Source organism: Amblyomma maculatum, chromosome 10 (assembly GCF_055883805.1).
Source record: "Amblyomma maculatum isolate TAMU_Amacu chromosome 10, ASM5588380v1, whole genome shotgun sequence".
NCBI lineage: Eukaryota > Metazoa > Arthropoda > Arachnida > Ixodida > Ixodidae > Amblyomma > Amblyomma maculatum.
Window position 1 is genome coordinate 35,656,751 of NC_139353.1, and position 24,478 is coordinate 35,681,228.

Sequence of the window (24,478 nt, forward strand, 5' to 3'; positions counted from 1 at the left end):
CTTTCTCTCCTTCTTTTTCTTTCTTCTCTATTTTCTCTTCTGTCCGCACGAGGCAGCGGTAGTGGCTCAGCTACAGAGCCAGGCTCGTGCATTTTATTTTCCTTAATCTTCCTACAGCACATCCAGTTGCACATTGACAACCATCCGATACCCCCGGTAGCCACAATCAGGGTTCTCGGAATGAGTTAATTTAGAATAATACGCATAACAGAGAACGCATACGCCGGCTGCGCGTCACGGCGCGCCAGATAGGTGGACTGGTGAGGTGCATGCATTGCCACACATCGCAGGGGTATGAGAGAAGCCGACCTGTGCCGATCATTCAAGCCTTCATGATAAGCATAATCATGTACGCCTGCCCGTACTATCATCTACGTCGTAGGGACGAAGATGCACTTAATAGCATTAGAACAGCATACAAAGCGGTCCTTGGTTTGCCAGTATACGCTAACTCAGATCGACTACTGCAGATGGGAATATTTAACACGCTATCTGAACTAATCGAAGCCCATAAGACAGCCCAATTCCGCTTGTCACGCAGCGTTGCAGGACACGTAATGTTCGACAAGCTCCACATACACTCCACTGAGGAGGTGTGCGCAACATCCCATTTATCGGCTGACAATACTAGTAGACTAGTTGCAAAGCCAATAGCCCAAAACATGCTACCAGGCAAACATGATGCCCACAGAAAGACAAGGGTACAAACCATTGTGAAACAGTACGAGAACAATCCACAAGCAGTGTACGTGGATGCAGCTCAAGACATCATAAACGGAGCAAACGTGGCATGTATAGCCGCTCCAATGTCAGCGTTCATTAACGCCATATCATTTCATGCTAGCTCGATATGCGAGGCAGAGGAAGTATCGCACTGGTCATAGCGGATCCCCGCACCAAATCTATTCTAAGCGCTTCAAAGAGCGCCGCTCAAACTTTGCCAAACATTCTGTAAGCGCGCTCGCGAAGCGAATTCTGCGCCACCGATCTCTCAATCGCAACATCAATCTCGTATGAGTTCCGGTTCACGCGGGTAACTCCGGAAACGAAGGGGTCGACCGTCTAGCCCGAGGCTTGACCAACCAGGAGACGGGAGATCTATCGGGAACGGACGCGGTCGCCGAGGCGCCGCGCCCATACGCGGAGATTGCTAACCAATTTATCGCGAGCTAAGATGCACGCACCCCGCCCCTCACCCCGATCTGGACCGGGAGCAAGCCACGACTCTCAGACTCCCCCAAAGGCCATTCTTAGCCTCTATCAATTGCATTTAATTACAAACGGTGAATACATCCCTGCATGCTGGCACTGCGGTGACGGGACACGTGGGAATGTCCAACGACACTCTTGCCAGCTTCCTCAGCGGAGAAATGGACAAGCTCTTGGCATGCCCTAGCCCGAACTAATTCCTTGCATTTTGTGCCAATAAAAGTTACCACCACTGTTTAGGTTAGGTTTCGAGGAAGGAAGGCGCGTACAATTGGGTTAACACCACAAATCATGGACACTCACACTTAATTAGGTGAAGGTCATTTGAGGGGTACATTTAAGGTTTTGCTTCCATTGTGAACTGGTTTATAAGGAAAGGTCACTTGAAGGTGAAAATCGTGCATACCCGACGGCTCGAGCTACCTGGTGTAGTGAAGCTTTCGCTTCAAAAAGTGGTCGACTAATGTACGGCTTACTTAAGCAGGGCATTGTATTACGCCGGCTGGGCTTTCACATAACCTAGTGGCTTCAGACGTTTCCAACGGTAGTATTTCAAGGACCAACACCTCAGCAATATTTTTTGGATCAGTGTTGCCCTCTCCAACCAGGTAATTCCGCCAGAACATCCTTGCCTCATTAGCAAAATTCGGAGAACACACCGTAAAATGGCGCTCCAATTCCAGCACTGGGGCAGCAGCTTCTGATTCACCACCGCCGAATACGATAATCGGGCAAGTACCCCAAATGTGTATTAAAATATACTGCCGACAAAATGCCGTTTCTGTGCAAAATTTGAGCTGCGAGGATTCCGCGCTTCAGCTGGGAGCAGCATTCTACAGCGCGCCTGTAATTGTGCTACGAACTATCACTAACATATTTAAATGGCGCACTGAGAGAAACCGTCGGAGGCAGTGCGTCATTAAGTCTGTGTTCATGTGCACTACGCTTTTTTTTCTGGGTGAAAACTCTTGATATTGTCATACTGAACTTCGATGAGTTTCGGAAAGTTCCAGGAAAGTGCCCCCCCCCTCCACTAACACACACATTGCCAGTAATTTCGACTTGCTCGGAATTTTACGGATAACATGCTGGTATTTACGAGTGCATGTGTAATTAGAGAAGTTCCAATTAGGGTAGTACTGATTAAGTAAGTAGCAAAGCATTTATTAGCACTTCTGATAATTGCTTGGCATAGCAAGTGGTAAAGACCAGACTTTGCCACCAGTAAATACCTGCGATTTGATTAAGCCACTGTCCCAACAAATGAAAAGGCAGGCGAGCAAAATAGTGGTTAGCCTGTGGAACCACTGTAGCTGTGCTTACGTGAATCCAAGAACTAGCACATTGCATTGCATCCTGTTTCTAGTGCATCACATTTATGTAAACGGGGGTAATGCACCAAGCAGGGCTGGATTGAGAGGAGTAAGTCTGCTTTCGCCGCACATGTAAAAAATCCGGTCACATCGCCTTAAAGGCCATTAGTGTAGGTGTGATGCCCTCGTCGAGCACCGAAACTGTCGCTTGACCTCAGCTCTCCCCTCTCACACAACAGAAAACGGTCAGCCAGAAAGCATAATAAAAAAAAACTAAAACCTGTTCTGACAAAAGCACCACCTTTGCTTTCAAATGCGACACGATATGCTGCCAAAACTACGCTAGAGATGATGCACTACATGTCATATCGCATTACCGTGAGGAACTACTAAATGCGATCCGCTACTGTCGACTTAATGTGTAAACACGGCTTATAGACCAGAATACGGAACTGGCTATGTAGAAGAACATATAAGAAATATACGAGTTGTAACACTCTTTATTGTTGAAATCATATGAACCTGCTTGAGAAACGAATGAAACCAATGTCAGTGCAGAAACATGAAATGGGGTAGAGGTAAGGATATATACATGTTCAACATCTCTGCCTCAAACAAGCATAGAATCAACAGGGCCATTCAGTACCTAAAGCACGCTTGCATAAAGTACACAGATCTCAAAAAACAACTGCATGTCATACAGTTGGGCGGAATGTCATTGGTATGAAAAAAATGCACACATACTTTTTCATGCACCTTGGCTGTGCCAGCTAAGTACACATGCCCCCCGACAAGCATTCCACATAACAAAAAAAAAACAGTGGCAAACAATGAGCCAGTGCTAGTTACAAAATGGAGCATGCATATGTTGAACCCGGATATTCCGAATTAATTGCTACAAAATATCCATTGAAAGTCCGGCATAAATACAACGTATTGCGATCAATCAAACTCCAATTGCACCAGATATTCAGTACACTGAACAACCTGCCGCACCTCTGCAAAATGTCCTTCTAATGGTCCCCTTCAGATCGTTTAACATGCGACAACGTGTCATCTGCGCGGCTTTGGTCACCTGCTGGCAGCCTAGTGCTGGGAAACTGCGTAGCCTTAAGGTGAACATGTGTGTGCCTGAGGGTGACCTTCATTCTCCTCATTTTTCGTGCCAAGTCGTCATACGGTGAAACAACCTACCTAGAACTAAAGCCTAGCAGTAACCCTCGCATGGCACGCTTTGCTCACTTCACTGCTGAAGGCATTCTAGAAACCAACTGCAGCTTAACTGCACAATTACCTCAAAACCCCGTGTATAATACGAGGTTTTCAGGTTTCCGCCTCATATTATAGGCATTACTCGAATGCTTCGATGGTTTCAGCATCTCCATGCAGACCTCGCAACCATGGCATGAGCAGGGTGTTCATGATGCAGACTTAACCGGAAGCAGGGATGTTTCAGAGGCCTCTCTAGCCATGCTGGCCACATCCTAGATAAGAACTGCAGACGCCTGACGCATTCCCAGTATTGTGCTTTCGAGAAATGCGGGATAATGAACGTGTCTAGAGGTACTGAAGAGTTTATACGGAAAGATATTTCTAACAAGGGACTCTCGGCAGATACTAGTACACTGGACAACGACAATGACGAAAACACTTCCGGAGCACACATGGCGCATGCCTGCGAACTGGCAAGAGCCTGGTGCATGCTAACCGGCAGCTCGTGCGTGGCAGTCCTGCGTCCAAGCTGGAAGCGGCCTGCTGGTTTACAACAACAGGAGGACTGTGTCGCTTCCGTGATTGCTGGAGCGAATTTGAGCTGCTCTTCTCACAGTGCATAAAGTTCCCTGATCAAGAGTGTAGGCGCAAGAAGGTACGTGGCGCTATTCATGTCGCCTAGTGCATGGTGTTGCTAGATGGGAAAGTGTGTGTGCCTCGCGGAGCAACCGCAAAATGTAGTGCAAATAAATACTTTCGTTAATTGTTCTTTGCTTGCATTATAATGCCTGGATGAGAATATTTTTTTCCAGCTTTTGTTATCTCAAAATTTCACCTCGTATTATATGATGCGGGTTTCTATGGTATTTAATTTGAACCAGTAACAGTATCAGAACTCTTGCGACAGCCTATGGCTAGCTCTAAAGCAACAGCAAAGCAGGTTAGGCCTAGTAACGCCTAGAGGATGGTGTGCTGTCAACACTCCAGAGGTCAGCACGCCTTTGCAAGAAGAGTGTAATTAGTTTAGTTGTTATGTACTATTGCTTCTAGGTTAAAAAAAGACTTATCTATTGCCAGTCTTATATAAAATTATTGATATATCAAAATATCCTACTCTCCCCTACGAATTCAATACGTACTTGGGTTTTATTGTACTTATATAAACGACATACTTACAGCCAACGAAAACCATGCTTGCACGGTCATAGCACTGCACCACAGGTACCTTCAGACACCTCACAGATGTGTAAAAATATCTCTGGCTCAGTTGCAGAAAACTGTAAGGCCTTGTTGAATAGATTCAATTGCCGTCATGTATGAATATACTTTGACGCCATTTTCGTAAACAAGGTATCCAAAGGCAAGCATTGAAGTTAAACACTGTATACATGACCCAAGTATCTAGATGTTTAAAAAGTGTTGTAAATCAGTTTGCACCTTGAGGGCACCACGCACAAAGATGATGCATTCGAAGCTAATGCATTTGTCTAAAACAGCATTTCCAGTGCGACATAAAACACGGTACAGGCTAGACATTGAAAACTGGCAGTCGATTTACACAAAACAAAATTGCAGTGAGCATATCCACTAAAAAACGTGAATAAACATGCTTTGTGGATCCATCCTTCCAATGCTAATTTGCCTTTCTGCCACAAAAAGAACTGAGTTTACGCAACCTGTGGCCATTTTGGTCTCTCTAAACTCTATTAAAGAATTCCTTTCAGATTAACATCTACAAAATGAAAGCCATCCTTGTGTATTACAAGTTAACCTCCAAAAAAGCAAATGAGATGGTGAAAAAAAGTAAATGTGGTTCAAAGAGACATTATCATGAACTTAGATTTTTAACACATTTTAACTAAGATCACAGAAGTATAAACCCTAACGGTGTTCAAAGAACCCTCAGTGCACTATATAAAAAACCTAAAATAACAAAGGAACAGTTTTCAAGTGCAATCGCTGTACAACGAGTCCTGCACTTCTATCTAGTGCATCATGCCAAGGTGCCAAGGCAAGATATCCGGAGCAAGGTGTCCAAGGCACGACTGCAAAGGCAAGGATGCATGCGCGGCACAACCATTGAATTGCTCACAACACATAAACCAATGCAAATATAACTATCACAGGACCAGCGTTAATGACAAAGCCACTTAGAAATGAATCGAAGAATGCTATATATAGTACAAGCAGTACGAGTTACTCCAAAAAGCACTGTTCTCGGGTAACAATGAGCACCAGCAGGCATACTGCACAGAGTTGGGGTCATAGAAGATTGCAACTTGCTCTGAAAACTCCGCAACTGATGGTACCGTACAATATAACCTACACAACTACTCTGAACTAAAACACTGGTCATATACAATGGACACCTTATACAGAAGTTTTGTAAGCACTTCATAACAGCAACAACAAAGTTGCAGACCATGAACATCAATACTTTCCTTTTTTTTCTTTCATTCTCTCGTCACCACAAAATCACAAGGTCACAAAATTCCTCAAAACGAATTTCTGCGAACAGCAGCCGTTCCAGCCAGGCCATTTCAGGTTGAAACATAATTATCTGGCAAGCACCACAATGCAAAAAAAAGTCTTTTTTTTTTTGCATCTCAATATGCTACAAAACAAAAAGCCAGGCATTTTTGAAGCCACCATTAAAATAAACACGAACAAAACGATCCATTTCAATCCAACTGATGACTTCATAATTGCTGCTGCTTTGTGCGTTTCGAAATAAATAACTGTGCGGCGACGTGCTACATGCATGGTTCTTAGAACCTACTGAGCAGTGTGCAACCTAATATGTCACAAAGAGGCATAACAGCCGAGCCTGACAAAAAGATTACTAACCAAGGTAAAAAGAGCACAAAATATGCGCAAAGAATCTACCCTTCGGGCTAAAGCATGCTAAATTAATCCAAAATACAGTTCGTAAGCACCTTTCCTTGCCTCAAAAGACTACAAAACAGTGCCAAGATATCATGCACTGCCAGCTAGACGTTGAGCAAAGCATAACAAAGTTCCACAGGTGAAACAGTCAACACAACTCATTAAGCCTAACATCATAACTAGTTTCACCCGGGAAAACATGGCCCTGAATAAGCAGAGCAGCGACACCCTAGATTCCCACTGCAGCCCTGACATATTCGAAACAGCTAATGCCACTTCTAATGCCTATAATATGCAGCAGAAAAAGTATAGAGAGAGAGAGAACTTGCCTCACTTTCTGCAGCGTCTGATGACAAAGTATGTGGTGTGGCATTGCTAATGAAGACCGATATAAATGTCACTTTTCTTTAACTTGCCAAGTTGCTTGCACTAGAGTTTAATGCTGAATCGGTAAATGGTTGTGCGTTTTGTTTTACACAACTGATCACAAACCTAGTCTACTAGGTCTCAGCCAAGACAAGTATCTGTCCCCTACAGCACAGCAAGATCTCAATGTACAGGGTCATCCACTTCTAGCTATAACATGGTCACTGCTTTCAACGCAACACTGCGTCCGACGCAGGCGCATATCGATGCAAAGCGATGCAAGCACAGAGGGAGCCGGACGTGCTGCTTCACATCGCCTGCCACTTAGGTTTATTGCGCGGCCGGGTGGTATGCAATGATGCTTTGAAAGGTGTGACCTTGTTATAGCTAGAAGTGGATGAGGCTGTACAACTGTACAGCCTAACAAGCAGAACACTGCGTGTCACATGGTCATGTCCTGGCTGCCTGTCCCAATAGCCTCCTTTTTGTGGATTCCGCTACATTACGAGCACCTGCTGCCCGATGTTTTTTCTCTTTTTCAGATAAATGTAGAAAATGTCTGGCTAAAGGTGGCTTAGCAAGTGGTAAACTACACTGATCTGAAACTAAAAAGAAAAGAAAACATCCATGTGAAGTATGAGGCCAAGTAAGTGACCTGTCCCCTCTAACAATGCTACAGACTGTATAAGAATGCCCAAAAGCCCTCGAGGCACACTGCTGGAGACGTCAGACAAGCTCCCACCCATCCATGTCAGCGTCGGTCTTCTCAGCAGAGGCAGAGAGGCCAAGAGTGTCCATCTCGTTAATGCGCGATGGCAACTCACAGGTGGACAACTGGAGCGCCGTACCATCCGCAGCCACCGCCCAGAGTCGGTCGTCAATGGACACTGCGACAAGCAAGTGAAACAGCAACGTCAAAAAGCATAGGGCTGGAAAAGGGGCAAATGCTACTGATGCACTGTGCCCAAACACCAACACACACAAATATCGAAAAAGTAAAAAACACGGCATCATCAAGGGACAAAGCCTGCACAAACAGCCAGCTTGCACAAAAGAGCTGCAATGGAAAGATATCGCCCACTCAGCTTGCACAAAGAGAAGCATGAGGTTTCTGTTTATGGAACAGCTCTGCCCCTCGTTGAAATGGGGATTCATGTTTAGTAGGGAATGAAAAAGTGTGTTCCGCAGCCTGCCATTTAGAGAAGCTCCCCTGTTCTTTCAAGACGTGAAGTTTTAGGTAGGAGCACAGTGAACTATGTGATGCTGGAGCACTAGCACCGGTAGTAGTGAAGCTCTATTATTGTACTTACAAAACACGGTTGCAGTTATATCACTGCCCTTTGGGCAAACCTGGCAGTTTGTCTTTCAGAGCACCTCAATGACAGTGGAACCAACCTTTAACAGTTTACACGAAATCGTTAAGTCTACCAGGTTAGTTCACATAAATTTTTCCAGGAAACTGTTATGTGACGTGACGTGACCTGGCAAACTAGCAGATGTGACAAATACAGTGTGTGATGTCTGTTCTATGCCTTTTTTTTCTGATGAGCTCTGGCAGCACTATCTGTCTCATTACGAATAAAATGTGGGGGAAAACAGTGTTAATGGCTCCCTGCCGTTATCACTTCCCCCTCATGAATACTCGTTCCTGTACATTCTCTTTGCTACTTGCTTAATCACTAATCGCTTAATTTGCGCATCTATTATCTCATACATACTCACGAGTGTACAGATGTAAGTTACCATTATGTGACAGAGCACCCGACATTGACATAAAGCCCAGCTTTAACCAAGATGTATTAATCAGCCTGCGTGGCCTAAGGGTAACGCGCTTGACTAAGAATCCAGAGATTCCGGGTTCGACTGCCATCTCACCTTTCCATTCAAAGGAGACGACTCAAGTTGGCAATAATACGATTCAGAAAAGCAGACACAAAACAACACAAACCAGTCACCGACGTTCCCGTCATGCTTAAAAGTTAAAAAAGTACACACTCACCAGCGAGGCAGGTGGCGTGACCGGGAATCCTCTTCCAGTAGTCTCCGACAAAGTTGTTGTTGGAGATGCCAAAGCGGCGGTAAATTTCGCCCGACGGTGTCAGTGCCCAGACGGCCTTCTCGCTGACACAAAGCTGGCGTGCCTGAATGCCGGGCACCTCCACCCAGCTGGTGCCAATGTGCAGCTCAGGGTAGATGCCCTCGCGGACGTAGATGCGCTTGCGGTTGTCGACAGCCCAGACCATGAAGTTGCGGGGACCCACATACACCTGGGCGTGGTACCATGCTCAATGAGCATGCATGAAAAGCAATCAAGCAATTGGAGAGCCTTCAACATGCACAGTTTGCAGAGGGGCTGTGTGCTGCTCACGTTGATATAAAAGGCAGGCATTGAGAGACGCCAATGCCTGCAACTAATGTCCTTACTGCAGTCGTTACACAAAGATCCCAGTCATTATGTCGTCCGGGTGTCCCAGATCACCCTGCACGTTACACTCACTACATCGCACGTTAAGATATCTAGCCCTCTGTTCTATGATAGAGCAGCACTCAAGGCACCTCCCCAAACTAGCATTAATATATTTGTTAGTGTGGGAAGTAAAGAAAGGAGCATGTCCAAGAAAAAGTTCCTCATGCAACCACACAAGAACATAGGCTGGTTAGTAAAGTAAACATCCAGTAAACTACCAAGTCAAAAAAAGCTATATATATATATAATACCTTTTGCACATGTCTTCCGATATACTACTTAATCATTAAGTGCGTGATAAGCCTCCAGAGGATTCAATTCTTTAAGACTTGCAATACACAAAGTGAAACTACTACAGTTAGTGTTTACCTCAAACTTTCATGTGAGGCCTATCTTCCCAGAAGGGCTTACCTACCACGAAGCAATAAATTACACCGTGACGCAACAGTAATGAGGATTCGGCAAACTTGCTGAAACCACTGCTACGGCTCTTTCGCAAGACTCAACCAGAAATACCCGTCATACTGAGGCAGTAGCGATATTTTCACACTTGACACCCAATGTGGGCAGTAAGAGAGCACACACTACTGCGCTGACAAAACCAAAGTTCACACAGATGACTTAAGATGCATTTTTACATGGGCAAGATGATAGGGATGCTATATGATGCCACAGTCACACACTAGTTAATTTTTTAGAACTTATGACAGCACTAGTACCAGAATACTAGGCATGTCTCCTTCCCTAAACCCTTCTCATATTAAAGAAAGAGTCAATTTAAACCATGCCACGCAAAATTGCAGACCTCCGAGGCAGCCAACAAACACACTTCTTCCAAAACCAAAGACACCAGCAGGCATTCAAGGTCGAAAAAGAGAAAAAGGTGCCATGCAAGTGATTCGAATCTGCACGTGCCAAGAGTAGTCAGTGGCATGCGAAGAGCGGAGAAGGCAAGGTGGCGGTTAGGGCGGTCGGTGCATGTGAAGGAGCGTCCACGTTACGCATGACCTACCTTTGTGAGATGGGGCTTCAGAAACCTTGAAATCTCAAAGGGCAACGAAAAGGGGTTTTCTGATGTGGACTTGGGTGTCGCCGGAAGACAGAACAGAAACAAAACACGAGGGGTGTAAACAACCGCTTCTTCCCCCCAGCACAGAAAGGTGAATCGAGGAAACAACGCTTGCAAGCGATCCAAAAATAAAACGAGGTGACGGAATGAAATCTAGAATGGAGAAGAAAGCGGCAAGTGGGGAAAACAATAAAATGGAGACCCAGCCCTGTGCACAAAAAAATAGTACCTTACTAGAGTCTTGTTATGCGCCTTTAATACATAACTACATACATAACTAGAAAATAGGTACACAGATCTTTCTGGGGAAAAAAATATGACCTCAGTTATTGACATTGGCTTTCCAAAGAGCAGTATGCCTTATCCAGCAAATTCTTAACCTTGTCATTTACCAATGCACGCTATTTTCTACTACTGTGATTGCGTTCAGTTCAAACCACTACCAGATGTAAACAAAATGTTGGTTTTGGGTCAGACTGGACCTATAAGTTAATCCAAACAACAAAGCTAGCAGTCCATGGCATGTCAGCACATGATTTGTCCTAGATCATTCAAAGGCTCATGAGAAGATTTATGAAACAATGTAAACCCAGCATCAAGTGTTTATGGACGATTGGCACGAAAAAATTTGGTTTTTCTGCACCAAATGTGCACTTCCCGAGATTTAGTGATGCACTGTGAAGGTCATGCTCCAAATCATGCTGTAAAGGTATTTTTTGTTTGCCAAATTTAGTTACATGATAAATACGAATAGTTAGCTCCAGGATTATTGGCTTGAGAAAAAGAGATAAATTCAAAAGCTTTAGGTCATCTTGAAAAAGAGCTAGCTGCGATGTTTCCATCGAAGTACGATTTATCTTGCAAGGACGTTATTGCAGGCTAGTTGGTGCATTTCTTCAAATCAGTTTTAGCACAGCACTACGGAACACAAGGAACAGGACAAAGAAGCGCCTTGTCCTGTCTACATTGTACGATTTATGTAGGTTTGTTCATCGACTTTCAAAGAAAGCCCCTATCTCTTGCCCAGTCTACTAGCAATGCTCCACTGGAGTCAGTGCTCCAGTAAGAGCAGATTTTTACTGAAGTGGCACAGCTGCCATATTGAAGTTTTTTTTTTGCTGTGTGATTTATCGTTTCAGGCCAGTAAAAATGTATGCTTTATATAAACGGTAGCTTGGTGCAAACATTTCAATTAAGCTGTTTTTTGATGATAATCTATAACTTCTGTATTGATACCTTGTTAATGAAGCCAATGACTATTATGTTAGATCATTAGTCTTTACCAATCCATTAGATTTGTCAAATGAAAAAAGAAAGGATACTTTATAAGAGGCCAAATCAACAGCTCTCGGACAGTTTCAATAAGCTAGTACACTCCACGTTTTCTAAGAGGTTGGTTACATTTATCTGGAACATCCAGTATATCTATTCATGGTCACATGTGAAGACGTCTGCGAAATAATCTTTTTTCCTGATACTGCATTTCGAAAGCCTTTCAGTGCTGCTGTATGTGATCAGTAAGGTTCCTAGTTTCCAGTAATTCTGTGAAAAATTATGGATTTAATTGCATCTCATGAAGGCGCATGTTAACAGCCACATTCTCTTTTCTGATGTACTGCCGATCAAAAAATGACTACCTTATATCCTCAAAATAATGCGAGAAAGGAGTTTGACCTGATATGAGATCCAAAAAGAAAAATTGCTGCAATTGTAATGCGATTCCAAACTGTTTTGGTCAACTAGCGCTGAGAGCTGACACACAAAAAGCTAAAAACAAACAAAAACAAAAAACAAAAGTAGCAGATAGATTGATATTAATTTAAGGAGCACTACTTCAGATGTACATGTCGCAACTGCGCAGAGGAAAGACTCCGATAACAAAATACATGCAGCCATCCACGCAATTGCCGCTGCTGCTATGTTTCTTGGCTGCTTGGTTTTTCAAATATTTACACCTTGCTTATGAATAAAACATGAGGTTCGTTCTTAAGTTTTACTTTGTCTCCTATAGAATGTAGTGGATGCTTTGATCTCAAGATGCGGAATTTAAAATTTTTCATTGCAGGAAGCTCTGAGCATTGCACTCTAAGCACAAATAAGCATAAAGGGAGTAAAAAGAGAGTAGTCTGTCCCACAGTGCACTCCCTATTAAAATCAGGGAATGCTGCTCTGGGGAAGATATTTATCATTAGAAATACAGAAGCAAATCCTTACTTCAAAATATGCGAAGTTCTAGCAATTACGATGATTTTAAGTGATGTTTCTATGTCCTTTAATAAATACCATAAAAATTTCTGGTGCAGCGATTAAGTCTCCTTGCTTTACTGACAACATTAAATAAATATAATTTAGGAAGAAAACCTGCTTTTGTTACCAAAGTATAGCAATCTTTATCGTTCGTGGTGAAAATCTACCCCAGGGCTTGGAGAGAATACCATGTTTCAACGAGGGAGTGCACTAGAAAACATGTTACTCCCTTTTACTCTCTTTTAGGCTTATCCCTGTTTAGAGTGTAGCTACCTCTTTTCCATGACAAATGTGCAAGGTGATCATCTACATACAAACACACTCCTGCAGATTAAATGACAGATATGTGCTGCACAAAGTGTAAACACAAGACAACAAAAGACTTCACTCAACAAAAGCAATAAAAAACATGGGTCCTGGCAGGTGACAGCAGTGCTGTGAACATGCTTTCAGACGAAAGTGGCACAGGAACAGGATGTGATGTGCATAGCTCAAGCAATTTGCATGCAGTCTTCTACTCTTCAAAATGCTTAGACACGGACACAACAAAACTTTTCAACGACTTCTTTGTAGTCGTGGTGCCAAGACCACAATGTGACTCCAAGGGACACCAGGCATGGCTTCGTAAACTGTCCACTCACCTGGAGAAAATAAAGGCAGTGGACGCCACCACAAGATGGCGCTCCCTGCATTTCACGTGCATTTACAGTTTGATTTCCTTCATTCAAAAGCACTTTCTAAGTGCACAACTTGTGATGACATCAGCAATAGCTCTATGCAATGATGGAAGGGTTCTTACGAGATATAAACAAAAAATAATTCACTAGAGAATACTAACTGGCATATCCTGTGCGTTATTTTCGACCCAGACCGCTTGCTTGGCTCGACATTTTTTCACTGGGGCTTTTTGTTTTCCCATTTCCACGACAAAAATAAAACCTGTCATGTCATGTCCAATTACAAGGAACACTTTTTTAATACTTATGCAAATAAATAGGCTTAATTGTGAGTTGCCTGTTTGAGACAATGCCCATTTCAAAGCGTATTTAATGAACTTAAAGCAAACTTTAAATTAATGTAATGACAAGCCAATTTCCGTTTTGTGCATAACAAATATAAAGCAAGAGACAGCCCTAAGTTCATAGTAAACCATGAAGGGAGCTTTGTAGAAGAAAAGCAAAGTGTGGCATATTCAGATTTTTCAAGCTGCCGCTTGGTCATGTAATAAAAATCAATGGGCTTTCATGTTGGTGTATCTTTACTCCAGGCATTGTCAAAAGAGACCGTCCAGCATCTTAACAGAAAGCGTAAATCCACTCACTGCGGATATGAAAGGCGACTCTTCCTGGTAGCCTGACTCAACAGGCACCCATGCCGGAGGCAGCGTTCGGGGCGCAGGAGGCCGCAAGGAACCAATGCGCATGTACACTGTGCCCTTGGTGTCACAGGCCCACACTGTTTCGTAGCTGCAACTCATATGCGTCAGCTGGGCATCACCTGCATTTGTCACAATACGGGCCACCACAATAAAATTGACAAACAAGATGCATCAATAAAAACAAGCACATGACGAAAAAATAAAAGAAAAAACTGCACAAACTATAAAACAACCACGACAAAGTCACAGCCGAGCATGTCGAACGGGTATGGCTGTCATATCCTACCCAGCTGGGAGGTGTCCAGGGGGACCCAGGTGTCACCCATGGGGTTGTGGGGGTTCTGCCCCGTGCGCACCATCACCTCGCCCGTGGTGGTGAGTACCCACAGGGATTCCGGCGAAGGGGCGATGCAGCCCAGAGAGGTTCCTTGGGGGAGACCCACACGATACCACTTCCGCAGCCTGGGGGACAGGGCCATCAGTTGGCCCCCTGTCTGCAGGCCCCACACAACACCTGGGGGGGGGGGGCAGAGAGAGTATTACCACAACAAACAGAGCAAAGGAGGGGACTGACAATTACATTTAAATGCAATTCAGTAACAGCATAAAAGAGCTCCATCTACGCATCTAGCAGAGTAGGTCACCTCTACTGTCACCTCTTAGGATTCTGGGCATGTCATCTCTACTGTCACCTCTACTGTCATCCCTGAGAATTTTACCATATAGCACAGCAAAGCATCGATAATTTTAAATCCTTAATTCACTACATGAATTATAAAAAAGAATTAGAACGAGCAAACACCCTGCATCAGCCCTAATAATTCCAAGACCCAGTGTGCTATGTGGGAATGCCCTAACCCAACTTCACCACAAACCCAGTTGATGCAATGCACTTTCGAGCTGCAAGGAGAGACTGCAGAGTGCTGCCAGTGATGAAGCAGCCTAGCCCTAACACTTCCAACCAAAAAAACACTTTATAATATGGCTCACAAACTGCTAAAGCATGACCCAAGCACATGTACAGACCTGTCCCGGGAGTGCCAAATTTTCCTCTGAATGCTTTGTTAAGAAAGCACAAGGTATAGGCACCGAAATTGAAGCACGCCTCCTCTCTAGCAAAGACAAGCCTATGATGTGACCATTCCCACTTCATGTCTGTGACTTTGTGCGATGTACCGTGGTGTGCTTGCCAGAATCCATTATTACTTGAAATAATCACAATGTTGTTTCAATAAAGGCGCACTTCAATGAAGAAATTGCTTCCCTGTATCTTACTTCTTCACTGCACTAAGCAAATTTGAAGTCTCACTTAATGCGAAAATTTTTTGCAGTTCCTACAACCTCAAATTAAAGGGAAGCTGAAGCGGTTTTCAAATTGCATGAAATGCTGTGGTTGGAAAGAAAAGACCTCGAAAATCATGTGTGTAAATTTTTTCTCGATTCTGTCCGTTAGAACAGCCGCAATCGCCTTTTAAAAACCCGCTGCGGACACGCCCCCGTCGCCTCCAGAAGCGCCGGGTTGGGGGGATAGCAAAATTGGAGAGCTGGCGGAAGTGACGCCATTCACGGGGAGCCGGCCGGCCGTCCTGCCCGTCCCGCATTGCTTGCTCCGCTGCCTCTTGCGCTTTGGCGTGGCGAACGACGATTCAACGTAATCCTTTGCTGGTGCCGTTTGTTTTTTCTAGTTCGAGCGTTCTGTGTGGAGTGGGTGTAGCGACAAGTGGCCATCATGCCGTCGTTCTGCGTAGCATTCGGCTGCGCGAGCACTGGCGACCGGGACGATGTGGTGTTTCACATGTTTCCAAAGGACAAGAAACTTTCAGCGCGGTGGGTCTCTGCCGTGAAGAGGAAAAATTTCGTACCTACGAAATCAACTGTGTTGTGCTCGAACCATTTTCGTGACAGTGACTATTATCGGAGCTTGGGAACGATGCGGGCACTCGGAATTCCAATTAAATCAGCGCGACTGAAGCCCGGAGTCGTTCAGTCAGTGTTCCCACACAACAATAACGCCTCGCCACCTCCAAGAGCGGCCTTCGCCAAATGAAAGCGGCGGGAGGTAAGTGTTTAAGGTACGCTTGTGCCTGTCCGTGGTTTGCTTGTGTGGTTCAACGTTCCGCGAACTGACTAGAGCTATGTGAAGGACATAGTGGCGAAGGGCTCGGGAAATATTTCTCCTGCTCGAATCTCCATACATCGGATATTACACAGGCGCCTTGCATCTCCCAAAACTGGATTGCGGCTGCTGTGGCGGGGCCAAATCCCTCTGCCTCGAAATCAGTGTCCTAGCAATCGGCACCCGAGGGCCATAACTGTATAGTGGATCGTGTGAACATATCCTGTGCACCGCAGCGACTAGTCGGCGGCACGAGGCCCACCAGTTAATAAGGTGTGACTCAGCAGCCCGTCTGTTTCCTTTCGACGACATTTGTCAAAACAACCACTGAGCCACCGCGGTGGGACAGTATCTTTTTTTTTAATTGCATGCTATCAGCGTTGTAGTACGCGGGGGTATATCTGTACAGCATAAAATTGAGACCTTTGGTCGGAGTTTAACTTTCGGATTCTCTCTCATTCACCCTCTGAACATATATCTGTCAAAATGCACCATATTGGTGCAGTGGCAGTAGTCTTCTGTGCTCGTTAGTTAAGTTGCACTCACGCTTGTGCTGTTAATCAGTATAAATCTGACCTCTTTTGAACAGAATCTTTCACAATGCAAAAGAACAGAGTGCAGGGAAGAGCACGTCTCAGGATAGTAAATTCCTTGAGGCTCCTAATCTTTGGATGTGGTCTAAGGCACTGTGGTTATTGATACTAAAGAAAAAAAATGCTTTTGTCAGTGTTTTCATGAATTTTTATGAATTTCTTCATAGTAGGCTGGCATTTGTGTTGTGCATATTTCATATTCTTTCAGGTCCTCGCAGGAATGCTCGAGAACACGCCTCCTGAAGAAGAAGCTACCACTTCACCCCCTTCGCCATGCGAAGAGAATGTAAAAATCTGGGTTACAGAGGCACAGGTCGTCTCAAAGGAAACTGCTGACAAAAGCCTGCAAGTTGTGGTGCGGCCGCCAACAGTTTGCAATGCATCCCAAGCAGATATAAAACCCATGAAAACATCACGAAAGACACAGACACAAAGCACACACGAATAGCTTCCTCTGTCATCTCATTACACTGCAGTCCAGCAGTGAACTCACTAAACAGGTTTGGCGCTCTTTCGTAGTAATAAAAGGCCTTCGGATGTAAGTAGGCACCGTGCTCTAAATAAATGAAAAACAAATGCTTTACCTCGCGTGACTCGTGTAAGCATGCCGGCATTTTGAATTCGATATTACAGGTGTCTGGTGTTTCATCTGTTATGCAGCAGCCAATAAGCAACAGCGTTTCGACGTGATTTGCTTTATTACCACTACCATCTACCTCTCAAGGATATGTAAAAACAAGCACCTACGCAAAACATACGTACCAGAGGAGATTTCCAACCCGTGAAAATGTCGCGGCGTCACTTTCTCCATCGGCGCACTCCGTGGCGTCGTTGGTTCCGCCGTTTTCTGCAGCCGCTGATGGCTCGAACATATATGGCGAGAGTCCAAACTGTTCACTACTGCCCGCACTATACATAATTTTCAATACTAGGCCTTCCAGCCAATTGAAGCAACGCACTACGCAGCAACGCCGTCGGTGCAGGCCGGAGACCCGCGGGATACCCGTAGATGACGTCACGACGGTCCCGACCACTCACAGGCGACAGTGGCATTCGCTCGGCGCCCTGAGGCGCTGGCGCGCGTTTTCTTCTAAAAAACAGCTGTTTGCGTTTATTTAAGCCCTTTTTTAATGCGATATTCTTGTTCAGTGGACCAAAACAACTAAATGCTGCCGAAAACTCAATTTTTTCGAAAAGTGCTTCAGCTTCCCTTTAATGAGGCTTTACTGCATAGCAAACCGCACTACTTCATCCACGCAGTGCAGAAATATAGATAGCTCGAGCAAAGGTGCTCGTCATCTTACCCTCGTCCTTGAAAACACCCCCAGCAGCAATGTCTGTCCACTTGGATCCCGAGGGCAGGAGGTTAACGTGGGCCTTTTCCCAGAAGTAGCCTGCATGAAAAATGCGTGCATCCAGCAGTGGAACATAACACGCACAAACTGCAAGCTTTCAATTGACTAAACACTTTATTTAACAATTCCCTGCAATTAATGTAAACTGCTGTTCGGGAAAGAACAGCAGTTAACATTAGGTAGCGAAGCATTGGAAGTAGTAGGCGAATTTGTCTACTTAGGGCAAGTAGCAACCACAGATCCAGACCATGAAACGGAAATAACAAGGAGAATAAGATTGGGATGGAGCGCATTTGGCAAGTACTCACAGATTATGACTAGCAGCATACTAGTATAGCTCAGGAGGAAAGTATACAATAGCTCCATGATACCTGTACTCACCTATGGGGCTGAAACGTGGAGGCTAACGAAAAGGGTTCTACTTAAGCTGACGACAACACAGATGGCGAAATGAAAAATGGTAGGGGTAACGTTAAGAGATAGGAAGCGTGCAGAGCGGGTCATGGAAATAACTCAAGTTACTGATATTCTAGTGGACATCAAGAAGAAATGGGCTTGGGCAGGACATGTAGTGCAAAGAGAGAATAACCGATGGCCGCTTAGGGTAACAAATTGGATTCCAAGGGAAGGAAAGCATAGCAGAGGGCGGCAGAAAGGTAGGTGGGCGGATGAGGTTAAGACGTTTGCAGGGGTCAAGTGGATGCAGCTAGAACAAAACCAGGCTAATTGGAGGAATATGGAAAAAGCCTTCACCCTGCAGTGGGTATAGTCCAGCTGATGATGATGATGATGATGATGATATAGAAGTGCGCTGAAATGCGGGACCTAACAAGTTATGCAATTAAGTAGGGGCATAATGCATGCAGAAGTAGTTTTGTTTTAAAATAACTAAAACTAATCACTTGCTTAAATTATCAATTAAATTTTAACCTTCTGAAGGCGTGAAAAATGTTTGAGTCAAAAAAAAGAAATGCCAAGGAACACTGAAAGAAGAGAAGGTGAGGTTAAGCGAGAAAAAAAAACATACTGACTCAAATCTCAAATTACAATTTTCCAAACTAAGCTTCACCCTTCGAACGTCGTTAAAGCAATCAATGGTTACTTGGGCAAAGCAGACAAGACGAATTTGAACACCTGGCATCAAGCGTTTCCCTAGCCCTTGAATCTCCAAGTTACTTGAAGAAAAAGAAAAAATGCGCAAAATATCTCACTTTTTGTTATCATATATTCTATAACTCCAATCCTGAAAATATACTGTTTGATCAGTTCTGAACTGTTATTAACGTAAAAAAAAATATGTCAGTCTTAAAGAAGCCTTCCCTCAATGGACGCAATAGGTGCAAGATATGGACCATAAGGGTCTACTTTGGAGCAGTATATTGAGGCACTTGCGGTACTAACAAGCCATTAGCTTTCCCAAATATGAGTATGAGATTCCTCATCTTTTAACAATATCAGATTCCTGGAGTGCCTTAAATTCATTAATTGACAAGGCTCAGAAACAGACTAAGCAACCTGGCAATTTATGATAATTCCCGCATGCTTTGATGAACAAACGCTTCGAAATTGAATCTCGGTAAGCATGTTGGCTTTACAATGAGAAATTAAGTGACATGAGCACAGGCACGTCTCCTGCAACTGTAATGATGATGATATCATTGTCAATGATGCACTGGCAGCTTGGACAACGAGCACCAAAGTAAATTCTTCTGGCCTGCACCAGGGCAGGTCAAAGACCTATTTTTCCCAGCGCATAACCCTAGAGAAGCCAAGCAATGCCAGAGGAAAGCTTGTACCTACTCCCTGGCCTGAGCCTAAAGAGCGAGTGGACAAAGAAGAAGAAATTTAGAGTACACCTGGCTGTGCACCGGACTGTGCGTACATGATGCTGCAGCACATCAATTTGGTTCTGGCTTCAATATGTGTGCAGTGTTCTTTTTGCTTCGCACTCAAGCCTTGCACCCGTACATCCATTGGACGACCAGTGCATACCCTGCACTACAGGGCATCAAACCCCATGCCTCCCGCACACCACCAGGCCGCGGCTGCAGTCGTCATTGGCGACAAAATGTGATGCAACGAGTTGGTCACGACGAGGCCCACAGTATAATAGGTGCACACCTGTGATGTCTCGCCGGCAGGAGTAGAGATGGGAGGACATGCTCTCGCAGAACCAGACACCATGCTTCCCGGCCACCAGGTGCCACTTGCCCTTGCCGAGAACCCTGTGAGAGATCTTCTCGGCACAAAACACCGAGCTGAGGTTCTTCTGCATCTTGGCCAGGGGCGGAGCCATCTGGTAGACGAACTCGTTCAGGTCTACCTGGAAGAGGGAGAGGTTGGGGGGGGGGGGACATGCAAAGATGCAAAGTAATGCGATTCGGGTGGGGGCAACACTTTCAAAACGGCTGCCAAATAGTCGTAGTAAAAACTGTGGCACAAAATCGGACAGTATAAGATACAGCTTTCACCAGAGCTCAAAACTAAATAATAATTTTGTTTAGTACTGTTAAGGTATGTCGCTGGGCAAGTTGGTTAATCATTGTCAGAGAAAGTGCATGTGTGTGTCCGCCTCATCCTTGTCCGTCGTCTGCTAGCGCTCTTCCTCTGACAATGTCTAGTACTGGTTTTTATTTTTTTAATATAAGTACCTTTTCTTAAAATGCAAAGTCTTGAAATTTTTGATGGATGCAGAAACGGTTACTTTAGGAAACCTGTCTGGTTGAAATGGAACACGAGGCAAATAAAACAGCACTGACCAAGGACACAGATTCTGCAGGAAGTAGGACTAACTGCAACAAGGGAAGAGGGCTTCTCTAAATGACTCATCGACAACGATAAGAGCAGGAGCCTTCTCCAGTTCCTTACGGAAAATAATTTACATGGGTTTTTGGGATGCATTTTGTGGGATTTGGGATGCATTACATGGATTTTTGGGACTGAAGACGGCCACAGAGGTACTTACGATTTTGGAGTAATTCTCAGACATTATCGACAGCACGCGCAGAGCAAAGCGGTTGACGAAACCACAACATATTGTCGATGTAGCTAAGATTTCCTGGCAAAAAATTTACAGACAGCAATATTCCACGTGTTCATTGGATATATCATTACTGCCATGCAAATGGATTTTGGCTTTTTTTATACGAACACTCGATAATTCAGCTTTCAGATAATTCAAACATATTCCCTGACCCCTTCAAGGACAAATAAACGAGACTTTACTGCATAAATGCAATGACATATGTCAGGAAACAGCTAGCTGGAACAGTGCCACGGCAAAAAATGGAGAAATCAATTGGAAATATTTCCCACCTGCCACCACTCCTTGTTGTAGCCACAGGGGACGTTGTGTTTGAGGTTCGTCTTGAAGAAGACATTCCCCTCGTTATCAATGAGCCAGCCAGTGCTGTTGTAGCCCAGAGAAATGCAGGCGGGGCTTCCTTTGGAGGGAAGGCTATGAGAGAGACCACAAGCACACTCCCTTCACAATCTCCCTCCTGCGCCTTTTTATACTAAAGACCGCGCATTGCAGATTCGTGTCCCATTTCTAAAAAAAAAGAAAAACAATGATAATGGCACAAAATAATTGCAGCATTCATCATGTTGCCAGAAATCAGCAGTCTCCTGCGCACTCCCTTTAAGATGATTTTAAAGGGGACCATGGAAATTGATTTATCTTACAGAAGTTTATCACAAATGGCATCAAAAAAGCTGGCGAGCCAAAATACCTGCTGCATGAAAAAAATGAGCAAAATAGCCTTGCAGCTCCACCTGGTTTCATGAGGTCCTTCCTGTACAAAAACAATCTGCTATACGGGATCCTGTATAAAATTTATACTGAATTCTTCAGTAGGATATACAAACTTCTGTGCAATTCCAGTTTAGTTTTGTTTGCAAATACCTCATAATTTTTGAAATAAAAAGGTAAAATGTTTGCCAATTATTTTCACTGAGATATTTTCTTGATGTGATATTCAAAGGCATTTTTTCTCCACATTCATATTTGATTCGCATTCAAAAATTTCAATATTTGTGCACCCTTAATTATACCTGTTATGCTCCCACCTCCCCATTACAAAACTAACTGACTTTGTAAGGTGTACATAAGCTACCATTAAGTGAGCGAACTGAGAGCGGCAACCGAGACTTACGGCACGTCCGTCCAGCCAGTTCCCTGGGGCACCTTGGACGAGATTCCGACACGTGCGAGCAGCGTGTCCTGAGAGGTGAGCACCCAAACGACATTGTCGTAGCACGTGACCTGCTGCACTTTGAACAGACAGCTCACTCCGTAGAAGGTCACCGGCCTGCCCTGAGCCAACACGTTGGGGCACATGAAGACGTCCCCCGTTCCCGTCACGTACCTGCATTGCGCCATGCAAAGCAACTTCTAACAAATGTCATTAAAGTCAACTAACGTCCCTCACTACCTATAAAACTACACCAGCGTTTCCCATCTGTGAGTTTTCTCTAACTGTTCTCAATATGGTAGCATTTGTTGCAACCTTTCACTGTGCAAGAAAAGAGCTCCCTTGGCCCTCTGCTAACTGTAGCATCAAATCTGTTCTGTTTTTGTTTTTTTTTGTTGTTGTTGTTGTTGGCAGACCACGAGAAAGTCTTAGCTTTCATAATTCCTCTTTTCCTCCTTAAAGGGTTCGAGACAGAACAAGCGTGATTCTGCTTTAGAACTGGCATATGACATTGGTACACATGGATCTCAACATGGAATTCGCCAGCACCTAGTATGAGATCATGAGACGCATACAATATATTCCGTTTTACAGTTATAATTCATGCAAACTTTTATGCTGCTACAGCAGAAACTAGAATTATAGCGATTGCATAAAGAGCTACAATGTTGCAGTTTTTGTGGAACTGAAGTAATTTCGCACTCATTTGCAACGTCGTAAACATTACATTACAACCGTATTTCTTGTTTCGTGACATTTCAGTCACGTTATCATTTGCCTGTAAAAGTCATAACTGAAACAACATGGTAGAAAAAAATACAATTATGGATTTTCTACCAGGCATGCTTCAATTTGACCCCATCATTCACATATACAATGTTCTCATGCACTGTTACAAAGAAAAGAACTCACAAAGCAGAATTTTGTATCAGTCTATGGCCCAGTTCACACACTGCTATCTTAAACTGAAACCTCACTATGTCCGCTATACCGCAATGGGGTCAGAAAATTGTACACCATGTTACACTGCTTTGTGACCTCACCAGGCTGTGGTCTCGGTGACGCTGACGCTGACCACACCCATGGCGACCTCGTCCCAGCCCATGGCAAGGGGTTCGTTGTGCATGGGCGAACGAGCGGTGTACAGCTTCTCCTTGTACACAGCCCAGAGAACGCTGCCCGAAGGAGACAGGGCCACGCGGTTCATAGGGCGCGTCCCACTTCGCCACGTAAACTCGCGGCCCATGAGGCGCGAGTAGTAAACCTTGTCTCGACTGTCCACACAGCAGAGGTAGCCATCGCAGGCGGCCAGTGAAACAATGGGTCCGGGACCTTTGACCTGTGACCATCGAAGTATCGAAGAATGCGTATGATGAAACACTGCACAAGAAGTTTTAATAAAGGCAAACAAATTTTTTTAGTGGCAAGCTTTTGGGGATACAAACATGGTTTCTGTGATGCTGAAATACCAGTCTTTGTAAACATCAGAAAATGGGTGATGCATGTTACCAACTAGTAAACCGATTAAAAAAAATTTAAAAAGCACACTTTTTACTATTTGTATATAGTTTGGCACACATTTGAAAACAGAGATTTGCAGCTTGTTGTCAGTAATGTACAAGCCAGTTTTAAGAACTTCAACCAATGGTTGCCTTCAGTGCTGTGCCTTAACGAATTTTAACCTTTGGTTATGCATTTCAAACATCTCACCTCTTCACATCTCAGCATGTGGCCCACAGAGTGACGTGGAGAGGTGGGCGTTAACAGCATTCGGTGCAATATTTGAAACGCATGAGAAAAGGCCGGAATTTGTTCAGACACAAAACCAAACGTAACTGCTTCTTCAAATTACAGAAAGTGAGAGGTCTATCCCTGATGGCCAGGTAAAATCAACCAGGTGCCTAAATGACAGTTAAGAAGTCAACTACAGCAAACTGTCATTAACTTTTCTTCGAGGGACTGGACAAAATGTTTGTGTTAACCGAAAGTTGAAATTATCGAATGGGCCTGAAAAAACAGTAATATTATCTGATGAGCACCTGCAATCTGCATTTGGGATGAAACCCAAATGAGA

At 44.3% G+C, this 24,478-nt stretch overlaps 1 protein-coding gene across 2 annotated transcripts in view; it reads right to left on the reverse strand.

The window, feature by feature from the left end:
* Positions 1-3,004: 3,004 nt before the first annotated feature.
* LOC146176146 (tectonin beta-propeller repeat-containing protein 2) overlaps positions 3,005-24,478 on the reverse strand; it is a 36,854-nt gene continuing 15,380 nt past the window's right edge. Inside the window, exons 10-19 of one of the 2 annotated variants that reach the window (XM_084582476.1) lie at positions 23,448-23,743; positions 22,366-22,578; positions 21,527-21,668; positions 20,333-20,534; positions 18,161-18,250; positions 14,434-14,661; positions 14,091-14,266; positions 10,466-10,534; positions 8,986-9,253; positions 3,005-7,873 (exon numbers count right to left, since the gene is read on the reverse strand). In XM_084582476.1, coding sequence (XP_084438602.1) covers positions 7,713-7,873; positions 8,986-9,253; positions 10,466-10,534; positions 14,091-14,266; positions 14,434-14,661; positions 18,161-18,250; positions 20,333-20,534; positions 21,527-21,668; positions 22,366-22,578; positions 23,448-23,743 — 1,845 coding nt within the window. In that variant the 3' untranslated portion in view covers positions 3,005-7,712. The remainder of the gene's footprint in view (positions 7,874-8,985; positions 9,254-10,465; positions 10,535-14,090; positions 14,267-14,433; positions 14,662-18,160; positions 18,251-20,332; positions 20,535-21,526; positions 21,669-22,365; positions 22,579-23,447; positions 23,744-24,478) is intronic. The other variant, XM_084582477.1, reaches the window with a different exon arrangement.